The sequence below is a fragment of the Manacus vitellinus genome, unplaced genomic scaffold, assembly GCF_001715985.3.
Source record: "Manacus vitellinus isolate BGI_N305 unplaced genomic scaffold, ASM171598v3 ctg7180002430946_pilon, whole genome shotgun sequence".
In the NCBI taxonomy this organism is placed as follows: Eukaryota; Metazoa; Chordata; class Aves; order Passeriformes; family Pipridae; genus Manacus; species Manacus vitellinus.
This window is the reverse complement of record NW_021938335.1, coordinates 1-15,574: the sequence shown is the minus strand read 5'-3', so window position 1 is coordinate 15,574 and position 15,574 is coordinate 1. Positions and strand designations below refer to the sequence as shown.

Here is a 15,574-nt window from a genome sequence, read left to right as displayed (position 1 = left end):
AAGTCTCATGTCCCTTGAGTGGGAATTCAAGGAGATGGTGCTCAGTGCAGACCACATTTAGAATTCCAGAGGGACCACCCTGCTCTCCAGAAGCTGTGGAGATTTTGGGACACTCAGTCATTCCTGGGGCTTCTGCTGTTAAAGGAGAAACCCCTCAAAAACTTCCACCCAGAAACAACCCTGCAGGAATTCCAGGGAGCTTTAATGTCCCACCTGGGGCTGGGACAGCTGAGCTCCTCACCTGGGAATAACAAATTATCCCTAAAATAAACAAAGGAGGGAGGGAACTAAACCTTGTTCCTGCTGCTCTTTCAGGGGTTTGCTCCATTTGGCACTGGAACAGAAAGGCCAGCTGTCCCCAAGGGCTGTGGATGGAGACACGAGGTAGGTGTCACCACTGGGAATGTCATTCCAAGCTGTTTGGACAATGGGGTGTCTCCTAAAACACATCAGGTGCTGAACTCCCTGTGTGGGTCCCTTTGGAGCAGGTTTAGTGCCCACACTTCCCTCAGGGTGCAAAGTGTTCAGGAGTTCTGCTTGAAGCAAGAAAACAACTTCTTCTACTCATTTTCTGGAGCAGAAGCCACTGGCAAAGGAGGGAGAAGATGTGTTGTTCCTAGAACAGGAAAGTGGGAATAATAGTGGGAGACACAGATTTGGGGTTTCTGGGAGTGAGAAGTAGCCTCTTTTCTCAGCTGTCTCTGTTTGGCCTGGATTTCTCTTTGAACCTGAAACCATTCCCGTGGGGGCTGAACGAAGCCAAGAGGTTGGTGGCATTGTGGGCAGCTGGAAAAGGGCTGCAAGGGAATTTATTGAGGGTTTTTTCCTTAAGAAATAACAAATACTCCAGTGAAACAGCTCAGAAAGAATGTCTGGAGATGAGTTTCTGCTGAAAGAGCTCAGAAAGAAAAGCTGGAGATGAGTTTTTACTGAAAGAGCTCAAGAAGAAAAGCTGGAGATGAGTTTTTACTGAAAGAGCTCAAGAAGAAAAGCTGGAGATGAGTTTTTACTGAAAGAGCTCAAGAAGAAAAGCTGGAGATGAGTTTTTACTGAAAGAGCTCAAGAAGAAAAGCTGGAGATGAGTTTTTACTGAAAGAGCTCAAGAAGAAAAGCTGGAGATGAGTTTTTACTGAAAGAGCTCAGAAGGAAAAGCTGGAGATGAATTTTTACTGAAAGAGCTCAGGAAGAAAAGCTGGAGATGAATTTTTACTGAAAGAGCTCAGGAAGAAAAGCTGGAGCTGAATTTCTGCTGAAAGAGCTCAAAAAGAAAAGCTGGAGACGAGTTTTTGCTCAAAGAGCTCAGGAAGAAAAGCTGGAGACAGGTCTCTGGTGCTCCAGGTTTCTCCCAGGGATTAAGGAAATGTTGTGGAGATCTGTCCTATCCCACAGCCCAGGATGCAGCAGGATCTCCAGCTGGGATGAGTGTCCTGTAGGTCACTCCAGCCCAACTGGGACACTGAACTCGGGAGGGGGAAGGAGGGGAGAACAAGGAGAACACCTCGAGGTCTTGGAAGCTGCCTCTTCCCTCGTGTGCCGGGTGGTTTTGGGAATGTTTAAGGTTGGAATGTCACTGCAGGATTGTTTTTCTCTGCCCCAGTGAGCAGAAGGCCTCCAGTGTGGTCCTGCCCCTGATCCTGCCCTGCTTCTACCCCGAGCTCTTCATGCTCTACATGCTGTACCACGAGAGGGAAGATGACCTGTACTGCCAGGGCATCGTGGACCTCAGCCTGTTCCCTGACATCAAGCTCCTGGAATTCCTGGATGTGCAGAAGTAAGTGGTGTTTTTCCATCCCTGGATACGTGGCTGGGATCCTGGAAAGGACCTGGAGCCTGTTCCTGGTCTGTCAGTGGCTGTAGCACTGAGGTTTTGTGCTGCCAGAGGAAATCCTGCCAGGAAGTGCCTGCCTGTCCTGGAAGGGCAACACTGACTAGGGAAAAGCTGCAAATGGCTGGGCTAATTTTAATTTTTGGCTGGAAAACCCTTTTATTACCTCAAAAAAAAGCTTTGTTCCGACTTGGGACCGACCAACCAGAGCTTATAAATGTGTCTTAGAAAGGGCAACAGTGGTGTCTGCTCTGAGAGTGGAGGCACACAGACTCAAAAATGAGGAGTCAGGTGATTCCTTCAGCCATTCCTGCTGCTAAATCCACCTCTGGAATGGGATGTGGGGCCAAACTCCACCAGCTTTCCCACCACAGCATCATCTGCACCTCAGGGACACCCGGAGTGTCCGTTGGGTTCAGTCTGGGCTCAGTGGGAGAATCTGAAGGTTCCCAAACTCTCCCAAATTGATTATTTTCAGGAGACTCTCGGAGTAAAATCAACCCTTTGCCTGGATTAATGAGCCAAATTAATGAATAGTAATTATCCCTGGAGCAGTGGAGGCAGATTTAGGGCGGGCTCAGCCCTTCTCACTGTCTCTGTGATCTCCTTCCAGGCACCTCTGGCCTCTCAAGGATCTCACCCTGACGACCAACCAGGTGAGAAACATCCCGGAATTCCGGCTCTTCGGGATGGGGTTGGGAATGTGGGGCGGTGCTGGAGCTTCCTTAGGGATCCATCACCTCCTTGGGAATTCCTTTGGGGGCTGGAAGATGTTCCAAAGGCTCTGTGTCTCCTTTCCAGAGGCGCTCCCTGATCAAGGACAAGTGTTTCCTGTCGGCCACCGAGTGTTTGCAGAAGCTCATGTGAGTCCGGGCAAATTTGGGATTTAATTCAATATTGTTAATATAAACGGGGGAGAAAATTGAGCTAAAATGGAGGTAAAATTTAGAGAAAATATAGAGAAAATTTAGAGGAAATTCAGCTAAAAATCAGCTGAAATTTAGATGGCATTTAGCTAAAATTTAGATGATATTTAGCTAAAATTTAGATGACGTTTAGATAAAGTGTAGATTAAATTCAGCTAAAGTTTAGATAAAATTCAGTTAAAATTTAGCTGAAATTTAGCTAAAATTTCACTAAACTTTAGCTAAAATTCAGCTAAAATGTAGATAAAATTTAGCCAAAATTCAGCTCAAATTCACCTAAAATGTAGATAAAATATAGAGAAAATTCAGCTAAAACTTAGATAAAATGTAGATAAAATTCAGCTAAAATTCACCTAAAATGTAGATAAAATGTAGTTAAAATTCAGCTAAAATTCACCTAAAATGTAGATAAAATATAGATAAAATTCAGCTAAAATTTAGATAAAATGTAGATAAAATTTAGCCAAAATTCAGCTCAAATTCAACTAAAATGTAGATAAAATATAGATAAAATTCAGCTAAAATTTAGATAAAATGTAGATAAAATTTAGCCAAAATTCAGCTCAAATTCAACTAAAATGTAGATAAAATATAGATAAAATTCAGCTAAAATTTAGATAAAATGTAGATAAAATTTAGCCAAAATTCAGCTCAAATTCAACTAAAATGTAGATAAAATATAGATAAAATTCAGCTAAAATTTAGATAAAATTTAGCTAAAGTTCAAGTAAAATCTAGATAAAATTTAGATGAAATGTAGATAAAATTCAGCTAAAATTTAGATAAAATGTAGATAAAATTCAGCTAAAATTTAGATGAAATGTAGGTAAAATTCAGCTAAAATTTAGATGAAATGTAGGTAAAATTCAGCTAAAATTTAGATGAAATGTAGGTAAAATTCAGCTAAAATTTAGATGAAATGTAGGTAAAATTCAGCTAAAATTTAGATGAAATGTAGGTAAAATTCAGCTAAAATTTAGATGAAATGTAGGTAAAATTCAGCTAAAATTTAGATGAAATGTAGGTAAAATTCAGCTAAAATTTAGATGAAATGTAGGTAAAATTCAGCTAAAGTTTAGATGAAATGTAGGTAAAATTCAGCTAAAGTTTAGATAAAATTGAGCTAAAATTCAGGTAAAATTTAGCTAAAATTCAGCTAAATTTCAGGTAAAATTTAGCTAAAATTCAGCTAAATTTCAGGTAAAATTGAGCTAAAATTCAGGTAAAATTGAGCTAAAATTCAGGTAAAATTTAGCTAAATTTCAGGTAAAATTTAGCTAAAATTGAGCTAAAATTCAGGTAAAATTGTACTAAAATTCAGGTAAGATTTAGCTGAAATTCAGCTAAAATTCAGGTAAAATTGAGCTAAAATTCAGGTAAAATTTAGCTAAAATTCAGGTAAAATTTAGCTAAAATTCAGGTAAAATTTAGCTGAAATTCAGGTAAAATTTAGCTGAAATTAGGTAGAATTGAGCTAAAATTCAGGTAAAATTTAGCTAAAATTCAGGTAAAATTTAGCTGAAATTCAGCTAAAATTCAGGTAAAATTTAGCTAAAATTCAGGTAAAATTTAGCTACAATTCAGGTAAAATTCAGCTAAAATTGAGCTGAAATTCAGCTAAATTTCAGGTAAAATTGAGCTAAAATTCAGCTAAATTTCAGGTAAAATTGAGCTAAAATTCAGCTAAATGTCAGGTAAAATTTAGCTAAAATTCATGTAAAATTTAGCTAAAATTCAGGTAAAATTTAGCTGAAATTCAGCTAAATTTCAGGTAAAATTTAGCTAAAATTCAGCTAAATTTCAGGTAAAATTCAGGTAAAATTTAGCTGAAATTCAGCTAAATTTCAGGTAAAATTCAGGTAAAATTTAGCTGAAATTCAGCTAAAATTCAGGTAAAATTCAGGTAAAATTTAACTAAAATTCAGGTAAAATTGAGCTAAAATTCAGGTAAAATTCAGGTAAAATTGAGCTAAAATTCAGCTAAAATTGAGCTAAAATTCAGCTAAAATTGAGCTAAAATTCAGCTAAAATTGAGCTAAAATTCAGCTAAAATCTAACTAAAATTCAGTTGCTGCCTGTGGAGTTGGGTGCCCCTTTGCCAGGGTTCTTTTCCCGCCCGCAGCACGACGGTGGATCCCAGGGAGAAGCTGCTGATCCTGCAGAAAACCTACGAGGAGCTGGAGGGCACCGTGGGCAGGGTGCTGGGCAAGGACTACAAACTGCCCATGGATGACCTGCTGCCCCTCCTCATGTACGTCGTGTCCAGAGCCAAGTACGTGGCACCTTCTGCTTTCCTGATCCTGCTGCTAAAAACTGGGATTTTGGGAATTTAATGGGCTTTTTCCTCAGCTTTTGGGTTTCTGTGGGTTGGGATCTGCCAGCTCTGCTGGGATGGGGTTGCCCAGGATATAAAGTGACTTCTGATTTGTCCATCTCTTATCCCAGAGGATAATTCCGGGTTGTCCTGGGAAATGGAGTCTCACAGGCCAAAGAATTTAAAATAAAAACTGGGATTTGGGGTTTTAAGGGGCTTTTTCCTGAGCTTTTGGGTTTCTGTGGGTTTGGATCTGCCAGCTCTCCTGGGATGAGGTTGGCCAGGATATAAAGTGACTTCCTGAGTGTCCAGCTCTTATCTCAGAGGATAATTCTGGGAAATGGGGTCTCACAGGCCAAAGAATTCAAAGTAAAAACTGGGATTTGGGGTTTTAAGGGCCCTTTTCCTGAGCTTTTGGGTTTCTGTGGGTTGGGATCTGCCAGGTCTGCTGGGATGGGATTGGCCAGGATGTAAAGTGACTTCTGATTGTCCATCCCTTATCCCAGAGGATAATTCTAGGAAATGGGGTCTCACAGGCCAAAGAATTTAAAATAAAAACTGGGATTTGGGGTTTTAAGGGGCTTTTTCCTGAGCTTTTGGGTTTCTGTGGAACTGCAACCCAGCTCATGTTGCCCAGGATATAAAGGGATTAAGGAATTCCTGAGTGTCCATCACTTCTCCCAGAGGATAATTCTGGATTATCATGGCAAATGGGGTCTCACAGGCCAAAGAATTCAAAGTAAAAACTGGGATTTGGGGTTTTATTTGTGCTTTTTCCTGAGCTTTTGGGTTTCTGTGTAACCCCAACCCAGCTCTGCTGGGAAGGGATTGCCCAGGATATAAAGTGATTGGGGAATTCCTGAGTGTCCAGCTCTTATCCCAGAGGATAATTCAGGGTTATCATGGGAAATGAAGTCTCATTTTCCCACAGAAAACAGGGACATGGAGTCCTGAAGGCTGATTTTTGATGCATCATCTCTTTTCCATTCTCAGCAGGGCACTGGGATCCAGTTTGGAGACTGGGAAGGTTTTGACCATGATATTTGTTAATTAGCTCATTAGATTAGAAGGTTATATTAATTATTAGAGCCTCAGATTTGTTTTCCTGGCTGGAATGACTGGGTGTAACACATTCCTGCCAGAGGCTTCCAGTGGAACTGCAGGAATTTGCCTCCATCCAGCCCAAGGAAACTGGATCTCCTGGCAAATTGGAGCCAAAATCCTTGGCTGGTTGTCAAGGATTCCTGGATATGTTTGGCCTCCAAAAAAAAAAAAAAAAAGGGTGGAATATTTAAACTTTTTATATGGATTCTTAGAATTGTTAAGGAAAAGACCTTTAAGATCTTCAGTCAACTCATGTTCACCACTAATCATGTCCCCAAAGTGCCACATCCACGTGTTTTTGAACAATTCCAGGGATGTGATTCCACCACTGCCCTGGACAGCCTGTTCCAATGCTTGGCAACCTTTTCCATGGAGAAATTTTCCCTAATATCCAACCCCTGGAGCACCTTGAGGGTGTTTTTCCTCTTTTCCTGTCAGAATATCCTGTGGCTGTGCTGGACGAGGGAGGTTTTCTAAGGATCTTCCTGGACTGTAAATGAGATCAGGAGGGAATAAAAGAGGGAAAAATGAAGTTTTCTTATGCTGGAGCATCAATAAATTGTGGCTGCCCCATCCTTGGAAGTGTCCAAGGCCAGGTTGGAGCAGGCTGGGATAGTGGGAGGTGTCCCTGGATGATCCTTAAGGTCCCTTCCAACCCATCTGTCCTAACTGAGACCTTTTCCTTCCCTAGAATCCAGCACCTGGGAGCTGAAATCCATCTGATCAGAGACTTGATGGATCCCACCAACCAAGGAGGAATGTTTGACTTCCTGCTGACAGCACTGGAGGTGAGGGAATTTTTTTCCACTTGCAGCAAAGCTGGGCTGGGATGGAATTTTAGGGGCTGCTTTTGTGCCTGGAACAGGAGTTGATTTTCCCAAAGAATCTGGAGAATATCCTTATCCTTCACTGACAGCAGATTTAATCCTGAACTTGGGAGCAGCACAGCTTCTTTGGCTGCAAGACCTCTTATTCTGGCCCCAGAGTTCCCAAATTTTAGCCCCAAAGTTGCCAGATTTTAGCCCCAAAGTTCCCAAATTTTGGCTTCAAAGCTGCCAAATTTTGCCCCCCATGTTGCCAAATTTTGGTCCCAAAGTTGTTAAATTTTGGCCCTGAAGTTCTCCAATTTTGGCCCCAAACTTCCCAAAATTTTCCCCACAGTTGTCAAATTTTGGGCCAGAACTTCTCAAATTTTGACCCCAACATTCCCAACTTTTGGCCCCAAAGTTCCCCAATTTTGGCCTCGAACTTGCCAAATTTTGGCCCCAAGCTGCCAAATTTTGGCCCTGAGCTGCCAGATTTTGGCCCCAAAGTTCCCAAATTTTGGCCCGAAGGTTCTCAAGTTTTGGCCCCAAACTTGCCAACTTTTGGCCCCAACATTCTCAAATTTTGGCTCCACAGTTCCCAAAATTTACCCTAAAGTTCTCAAATTTTGGCCCCAAGTTCTCCAATTTTGGCCTCAAGGTGCCAAATTTTGGCCCCAAAGTTCCCAAAATTTGCCCCACAGTTGTCAAATTTTGGCCCTGAAGTTCTCAAATTTTGGCCCCAACATTCCCAACTTTTGGCCCCAGAATTCTCCAATTTTGGCCTCAAACTTGCCAAATTTTGGCCCTGAGCTGCCAGATTTTGGCCCCAAAGTTCCCAAATTTTGCCCCCAAGGTTCTCAAGTTTTGGCCCCAAGGTTCTCAAGTTTTGGCCCCAAACTTGCCAACTTTTGGCCCCAACATTCTCAAATTTTGGCTCCACAGTTCCCAAAATTTACCCTAAAGTTCTCAAATTTTGGCCCCAAGTTCTCCAATTTTGGCCTCAAGGTGCCAAATTTTGGCCCCAAAGTTCCCAAAATTTGCCCCACAGTTGTCAAATTTTGGCCCTGAAGTTCTCAAATTTTGGCCCCAACATTCCCAACTTTTGGCCCCAGAATTCTCCAATTTTGGCCCCAAGCTGCCAAATTTTGGCCCTGAGCTGCCAGATTTTGGCCCCAAAGTTCCCAAATTTTGCCCCCAAGGTTCTCAAGTTTTGGCCCCAAACTTGCCAACTTTTGGCCTCAACATTCTCAAAGTTTGGCTCCACAGTTCCCAAAATTTACCCTAAAGTTCTCAAATTTTGGCCCCAAGTTCTCCAGTTTTGGCCTCAAGGTGCCAAATTTTGGCCCCAAAGATCCCAAAATTTGCCCCACAGTTGTCAAATTTTGGCCCTGAAGTTCTCAAATTTTGGCCCCAACATTCCCAACTTTTGGCCCCAGAATTCTCCAATTTTGGCCCCAAGCTGCCAAATTTTGGCCCTGAGCTGCCAGATTTTGGCCCCAAAGTTCCCAAATTTTGGCCCCAAGGTTCTCAAGTTTTGGCCCCAAACTTGCCAACTTTTGGCCCAAACATTCTCAAATTTTGGCTCCACGGTTCCCAAAATTTGCCCCAAAGTTCTCAAATTTTGGCCCCAAGTTCTCCAATTTTGGCCTCAAGCTGCCAAATTTTGGCAGCCAACTTTTGGCCCCAAAGTTGCCAAATTTTGTCCCCAAAGTTCCCAAAATTTGCCCCACAGTTGTCAAATTTTGGGCTGGAAGTTCTCAAATTTTGGCCCCAACATTCCCAACTTTTGGCCCCTGAGTTCTCCAATTTTGGCCTCAAACTTGCCAAATTTTGGCCTCGAGCTGCCAGATTTTGGCCCCAAAGTTCCCAAGTTTTGGCCCCAAAATTGCCAACTTTTGGCCCCAAAATTGCCAACTTTTGGCCCCAAAATTCTCAAATTTTGGCCGCAAATTTGTCAATTTTTGTCCCTAAATTCCCAACTTCTGTCCCCGGGTTGCTAAATTTTGTTCCCAGATTCCCAAATTTTGTCCCTGAGCCCCCAAATTTCTCCTCACTCCCTTGTTCTGCTCCTTCCCAGTCGTGCTACGAGCACATCCAGAGGATGAGGCTCCACCAGAGGGAGAACTGCCCCCTGACTCCCAGCTCCTGAGCCCCAGGATCCCAAGGGAACATCCTTCCTGCTGGATGAGGAATCCCTCGTGTCCCTGCTGCTCTGGCTGCCTTTCAAAGGGAAGAATTCTTGGATCAGCTGCGGGTTTCCTTGGAATAACCCTGCTCCTAAAGCACACACAGGGATGCTGATGGATAAAACTCTTTGCTGTCCAACCTCAGCTGGTGGTTGGGAATCTCTTCCCGAGTGGAAAAGGTTTCTTTTGGCCCTGTGGTTTTGTTTTCCTTGTCCTGCAAATCCCAGGGAGCTCCTTTTTCCCTACTCTGGTGAACAGACAGAAAGGAGAAGAGTTTATTGGAGAGAAAGCACAGGAGTTCTGGTGGGACCATTTCTGGTTGGAGAGGTCACCCCCACATTCCTAAAAAAACCCCATTCCTGGAGGGCAGAGGGGGTTTCTCCACTCCTCTTCCTCCCTGGGCTAAAACTCAGGACCTGTCCATGGCATTGGAAAGCTGCTATTCCCCAATTCCCATGGTTTTAGGAGACCAAAAGATGTGGATTTATTGAAGCCTCAGGGAATGTCACACCCGCACCTTGGATCTGCTCCTGCTGCTCTGGAATTCTGCAGGGATTTCCTGTGGGCTTGGAAGAAAAGGAATGTTGGTCTGGGGGGAGAAATCCCAACTCCTGGGAAGAGAAAACATGCAAACACTTGTTTTTCCTGCTGCTTTTCCAAGGAGATTTGTGCTGACAGACCCCCCCAGACACCAAAATCAGGTTGGGATTTAGCCTTCCTTTGGAAAATCAAAGGGATATTTGGGATTTTTTGTCCCTCCCAGACCTGTGTGAGGTGCATTTGGAGAGGTTTTGACACAGATTTTAACCTGCTTTTTTTTTTTTTTTAAATTATTTTTTAAAGTTTGACTTCGAATTAATTGCCCAGGTAACTAATGAACTATCCAGGCAAAACACAAGCTCTTGGCTCCTGTTTCTCACATGGATTGATGCTTTAATAAATAATAACACTGATTACAAGAATTAATATATTGGGATGAGAGTCTCCTACTTGGATGTATTTAAATAAAGCTGGTTGGAAATTTGAAGGGAGATTCCAGGCTTGCCTCCTCCTTATCCCAATCTCTTTGCTGCCTTCCAGCATTTGGGAATTTGCTTGGATTCGTTGATTTTTAGTGCTCATTCTTGGGAATGAAGGGATTGGAAGTGCCAAATCTGGATCCATAAATCTCATTTTTACGTGGTTTTAACCACCAGTGTCACAACATGCAGGAATGCAAGGCCCAAAAACGTGCTTTTCCTACCAAAAACCAGGATTGGCAGCTGGGAATCTTTGTCCCTCACCTTTAGGAAACGTCCCTTTCTTCGTTAAAAAGGAGGAAAACTCCAGCTTGAGTTTTGGAGAATGGAAAGAGCCCCAAGGACCAGGCTGTGAAATTGGAATTGTGGAGCTGCTTAAAACTGGTGCTTTTCCAGAAGGTTGGAGCACTGGGATGGTTTGATCCAAAATAAAAATAAAAAATGCTGTTTTCTCCACGTTTTTTCCATGCTCTGGGTGAGGAGTTTTTCATTCCAGGTACCACTTGCTACTCGAAAATGCAGATTTTTTTTTCTTTTTCTACTAGAAAAAGGACATGCAAAAAGTGCATGCGAGTACAAACCCATGGAATTATCTAGAAAACGAGGGAATTCTCAGCCTACTCTGGGTTTCTGCTGTTGCACTTCCTAAAAATACAGTTTGTAGCTGCTTTTCCTGGGAGGGGGAACAAAACTGAGGAAGTTCTTGAGCAAGAATTCAAGTGAGCCCTAAAGTGGTAACAGTGTGCAGCCATTTGTGCTTCTCTGGAAGAGCAAGAGGGAGGTTTCCCCGGGAATATTTGGGCATTCCAGTTGGGAATTGTGCTGTTGGAACCATGCAAAGGGCTTGGTTGGTGTGTGCCCACCACAGTGGAGCAGCTGAGAGGAGGCTCCTGGCTGACTTCCCTGATCAAAGAAATCCCTGCTGTGCCTTGGAATTGTGGGTGGGAATGTGGGAGTGCATTCCAATTCCTCCTTTGCAGCTTGGGGGAAAAGGGGTGTGGGGGGGGTCACATGCTTAATTAATAGTGCTCTAATTGCAATCAGGGCTCCAGTGTCTTAATTAGGATGTTAAATTTAACCCTGGAGCCGTTGGAGGGCTGATTCCACCTGAGAATTCCAGCTCTGGAGGACACAAGTAGAGCCAGCACTTCCAGGCTCCAGCTCAGGCTTCCAAGGGAGCAAACTAGCTCAAATTCCCTAAAAAAAAGAAAAGAAGGAAAAGACAAGCTGAGCTGCACCTGGAAGCCTTCAAATCATGGAGCTGTGAGGAGACAAAGCAGAGCTGGAGTGCAGCTTTGCTCTTGGAAGCACAGGGAATTTGGTTATCCACAGGGAACTTCTGTCCCCCTTCCCTGACTGGGAAGAAAATCCTGCCAAGATTTGGGGTTTTTTTTTCCTTTATCTGGGATCGTTTTTTCCCCCCTCCTCCATCCAATGACTCCCAAGTGAACGTAGGGAAGCTCTTTGTGCTTCAGCCGGTGACCGGGGAAGGAGGAACCTTCTCCAAAGCCTTTGGAAAAGGTTGGTTTACCCAAAGAACCGAGGGAAAATGGGAAGTCAGAGCAGGGCTGTGTCTATGGCAGCTTTGAGGTGGTGCAGCAAAGCCTCAGGAGGGGGGGAGAGGGAGGTCAGATCCAGCTTCTTGAAATCCTCGTTGGCGCTCAGCGACGTCAGGACCTTCACCGTCCTCTTGAGGTCGAACACGGCGTGGAGCATTCCCAGGGTGGAAATGGCAGCCTTGGAAGTGTTCTTGGCCAAGGCCTCCTCATCCAGGCCCTTCTCCAAGACAGAAATCCTGTTCTCTGCAATGACTTTGAGGAAGTTGTAGAACTCCTTGTAGTCGATGCCCGTGCAGGACTTCATGATCAGCTAAAATCGGGGAGGGATTGAAATGGGAATAACACTGAGATTTCCAGGGAAAAACATCACCAAATCATGTTATAATTGTATGGAATCATAAATCACTGTGTTTCATAACATTCCAAGATGTTTTGAGTTGGAAGGGACCTTAAGGATCATCCAGTGCCACCCCTACCATGGGCAGGGACAACTTCCATTATCCCAAGTTGCTCCAGCCTGGCCTTGGACACTTCCAGGGATCCAGGGGCAGCCCCAGCTTTCCAGTCAAAATTCCAAAAATCAGATTTTATCAAGGTAATAATTATATGGGATCATAAATGATTATATTTAATCATTTTTCGTGATCTGTGTTTGAAGTGTCACCAGCCCCAAAAGCAGCAGCCTGATTTTAATCAGGACTGAATTGCTGGGTTTTCCAAGGAGTTCTGGAGGAAATCCATCCAGGAACAGCCTCCAGAAATAAGCTTTGCATTTGTTTCATGGCAAAGATTTTGGGAGGGATGGAATTCTTTCCCAGCCAGAAGCCAGGAGAGCACCCAAGGTACAACCCTGCTCTTAAATATGGGCTCTTAAAAATATGGGCTCTTAAAGCATCAATTTGCAGACAGAAAATTCCCCTAAATTATCCTTGTTTTAAATTCACTGTTTCATAGAATTCCAGGATATTTTGAGTTGGAAGGGACCTTAAGGATCATCCAGTCCCACTCCTACCATGGGCAGGGACACCTTCCACTGTCCCAGGTTGCTCCAACCTGGCCTTGGACACTTCCAGGGATCCAGAGGCAGCCACAGTTTCTCTGGGAAATCCATCCCAGTCCCTCCCCACCCTCACAGCCAATGATTCCTTCCCAATATCCCACCTAAATTTATCCTCTTTCAGTTAAAGCCATTCCCTGTGTCCTGTCCCTCCATCCCTTGTTCCCAGTCCCTCTCCAGCTCTCCAGGAGCCCCTTTAGGCCCTGCCAGGGGCTCTCAGCTCTCCCTGGAGCCTTCTCTTCTCCAGGGGAACACCCCCAGCTCTCCCAGGAATAGTCTTGAAAGGAGAAGTTGAAGGAGAGCAGTTGAAACATTTGCTTTCCAAACAACATCCCAACCTGGACATACCAAATATCCTCTGGCACAAGCCATTCCCAAGCTTATTAAGGGAATATTTTGACTTCCTGCAAAATCAAGCTGCCACCACTCCCTAATTCTTTATGAAACATGTAAATTCCAGGTAGGAAGGGAAGGAATTCTGTGTCTCAGAGTGGTAATAAGTGACACAATAAATCCCTGGAATATCTGATCCCTTTGGAGAGTGAGATCCCTGTTGTACCTGGCACTGGAGGTGCCAATCATCCATAGGATCCTTCCACTGGTTGATCTCCCTCTGGACAGCTGCCAGTTCATCCTGCAGGAAGCACCACATGATGGCCACATTGCAGCCGTTCACCCAGTTGTGGTTGATTGAGATGGTGTCCTCCTGAGGGAATAAATCAGAGAATCAGCTGGGTTGGAAGGGACCTCTGAGATCATCCAGTCCAACCCTTGATCCAACCCCGCCGTGGTTCCCAGCCCATGGCACTGATGCCACATCCAGTCTGTCCTTAAACACCTCCAGGGATGGAGAATCCCCCACTTCCCTGGGCAGCCCATTCCAATGGCTGAGCACCCTCTCTGCAAAGAAATTCTTCCTAATGTCCAACCTAACCCTCCCCTGGCACAGCTGCAGACCCAGCCCTCTTGTCTTGCTGATGGTTGCCTGGGAAAAGAGACCAACCCCCCCTGGCTCCCCCCTCCTGGCAGGGAGTTGCAGAGAGTGAGGAGGTCTCCCCTGAGCCTCCTCTTCTCCAGGCTGAGCCCCCCCAGCTCCCTCAGCCTCTCCTCCCAGCACTTGTGCTCCAGTCCCTTCCCCAGCCTCGTTGCTCTCCTCTGGACCTGCTCCAGCCCCTCCATGTCCTTCCTGAGCTGAGGGCCCAGAACTGGACACAGCACTCCAGGGGTGGCCTCCCCAGTGCTGAGTCCAGGGGCAGAATCACTTCCCTGGCCCTGTTGGCCACCCTGTTCCTGAGCCAGGCCAGGATCCATTGGCCCTCTTGTCCCCCTGGGCACACTCTGGCTCCTGTTCAGCTCCCTGTCCATCCCCCCTCCCAGCTCCCTTCCTGCCTGGCTGCTCTCCAGCCCCTCTGGCCCAGCCTGGAGCTGCCGGGGGTTGTTGTGGCCCAAGGGCAGGACCCGGCCCTTGGCCTGCTTGAACCTCATCCCTTTAATCTGCTGCCTGATGAGCAGGATGGTGCCAGGGGGTCTCACCAGGTTGTAAACCTGGTGGTGCCATCCACTGGGAATGAAGACAATCTCTCCTGCTTCCTGAACAATCTCCACGGGGGGTTGGCTTTGGCTGTAGCGAGGGTACACCCTCCTGTCCTGCAGGCTGGGGGCAGTCACGTCGAAGGGTAGGTTGCCATGTCTGTCCTTCAGGAATTCCTCCTGTCCTGCTGGATACAGCAGCCACTTCTTCCTGCCACAGATGTTTGCTGACCAGCTGTAGGAGCGGAACACGTCGGCATGGAACGGTGTCCTGAGGGAAAACCAGAGGTTTAAGGAAAGGCAGAGCCAAAACACTTTAATGTAAATCCTAAAAACACCAAGAATCTGAGACACTGAGCCCTTTTCTTCCTGGAATTTTGGCTGGTTTAAGTAGTTTTCTCTATCTACAGTTTTATCTATATCTCCATAGTGTCGAGTGTTTCCTGTCAAATCCAGTGTTTGTCTCTCCAATCCCTCCATCTGTGGGATATTCTGTGGGATATTCTGGGATGGGAACTGCAAATAACTGTCACTTGCTAACCGAGGCCGGGCTGGAATTTTCACCTGCAGAACATCTGAGTCATCGGTGCCTCCACGAGGCTTCTGCTGACCCTGCAAATCACAAGTGGCTGATGATCCCAAGGGAATTCCTGCTCCAAATCCTTAAATAACTTGGTTTTGGGGTGCACAATTCAAGGCTTTTCCTGTGGCTGATGCAGGAGTTCAGCTCACAAACAGAGACGAGGCTGGACAGATCCAGGCAGAACCCTGGACTCTGCAGCGTGGTGATATCCCAAAGGATAATGTGATAATTCCCTGGAATATTAACCTTCAAAATGGGTGCCTAAGGATGACAGAGAGGCCATTTCCTTACCAGGAGCCCTTGGGTCCCATGTAGACAAACCTATAGTCGTCCACAGCCACAGCATCCCAGTACTCGTTGAGCCAGTCGGAGGAGAAGTACACGGGAGTCGTGTAAACATCCTGCTCTGGGAAAGCCCTGGGAAAGGGAAAGGGTTGGAAAGGGGGCTCAGGAATATGTGGCATTGCTACCTCTCCCTTATGTCCAAAATCTAGATCCAAAGACTGATCATCCTGGATTGAGAATCATGGAATGGGCTGAGTTGGAAGGGAGCTTAAAGATCATCTTGTTCTACTCCCCTGCCATGGGCAGGGACACCTTCCATTAGCCCAGGTTGCTCCAACCTGGCCTTGGACACTTCCAGGGATCCAGGGGCAGCCACAGCT

At 45.2% G+C, this 15,574-nt stretch overlaps 2 protein-coding genes across 2 annotated transcripts; one reads left to right on the top strand and one right to left on the bottom strand.

Annotated features, from left to right (window-relative positions):
• Positions 1–315: 315 nt before the first annotated feature.
• On the top strand, positions 316–9,416 carry LOC108641744 (ALS2 C-terminal-like protein; the record flags this gene model as incomplete). The annotated part of the gene is made up of 7 exons (XM_029957942.1): positions 316–384; positions 1,598–1,771; positions 2,439–2,481; positions 2,627–2,688; positions 4,874–5,023; positions 6,861–6,957; positions 9,053–9,416. Coding segments are annotated over 7 exons (667 nt in total), but the record flags the coding sequence as incomplete, so codon positions are not given.
• Positions 9,417–10,073: 657 nt separating this feature from the next.
• On the bottom strand, positions 10,074–15,326 carry LOC103762787 (2-oxoglutarate and iron-dependent oxygenase JMJD4; the record flags this gene model as incomplete). Its single annotated transcript, XM_029957946.1, has 4 exons — positions 10,074–12,049; positions 13,356–13,502; positions 14,330–14,597; positions 15,201–15,326. Coding segments are annotated over 4 exons (853 nt in total), but the record flags the coding sequence as incomplete, so codon positions are not given.
• Positions 15,327–15,574: the final 248 nt, after the last annotated feature.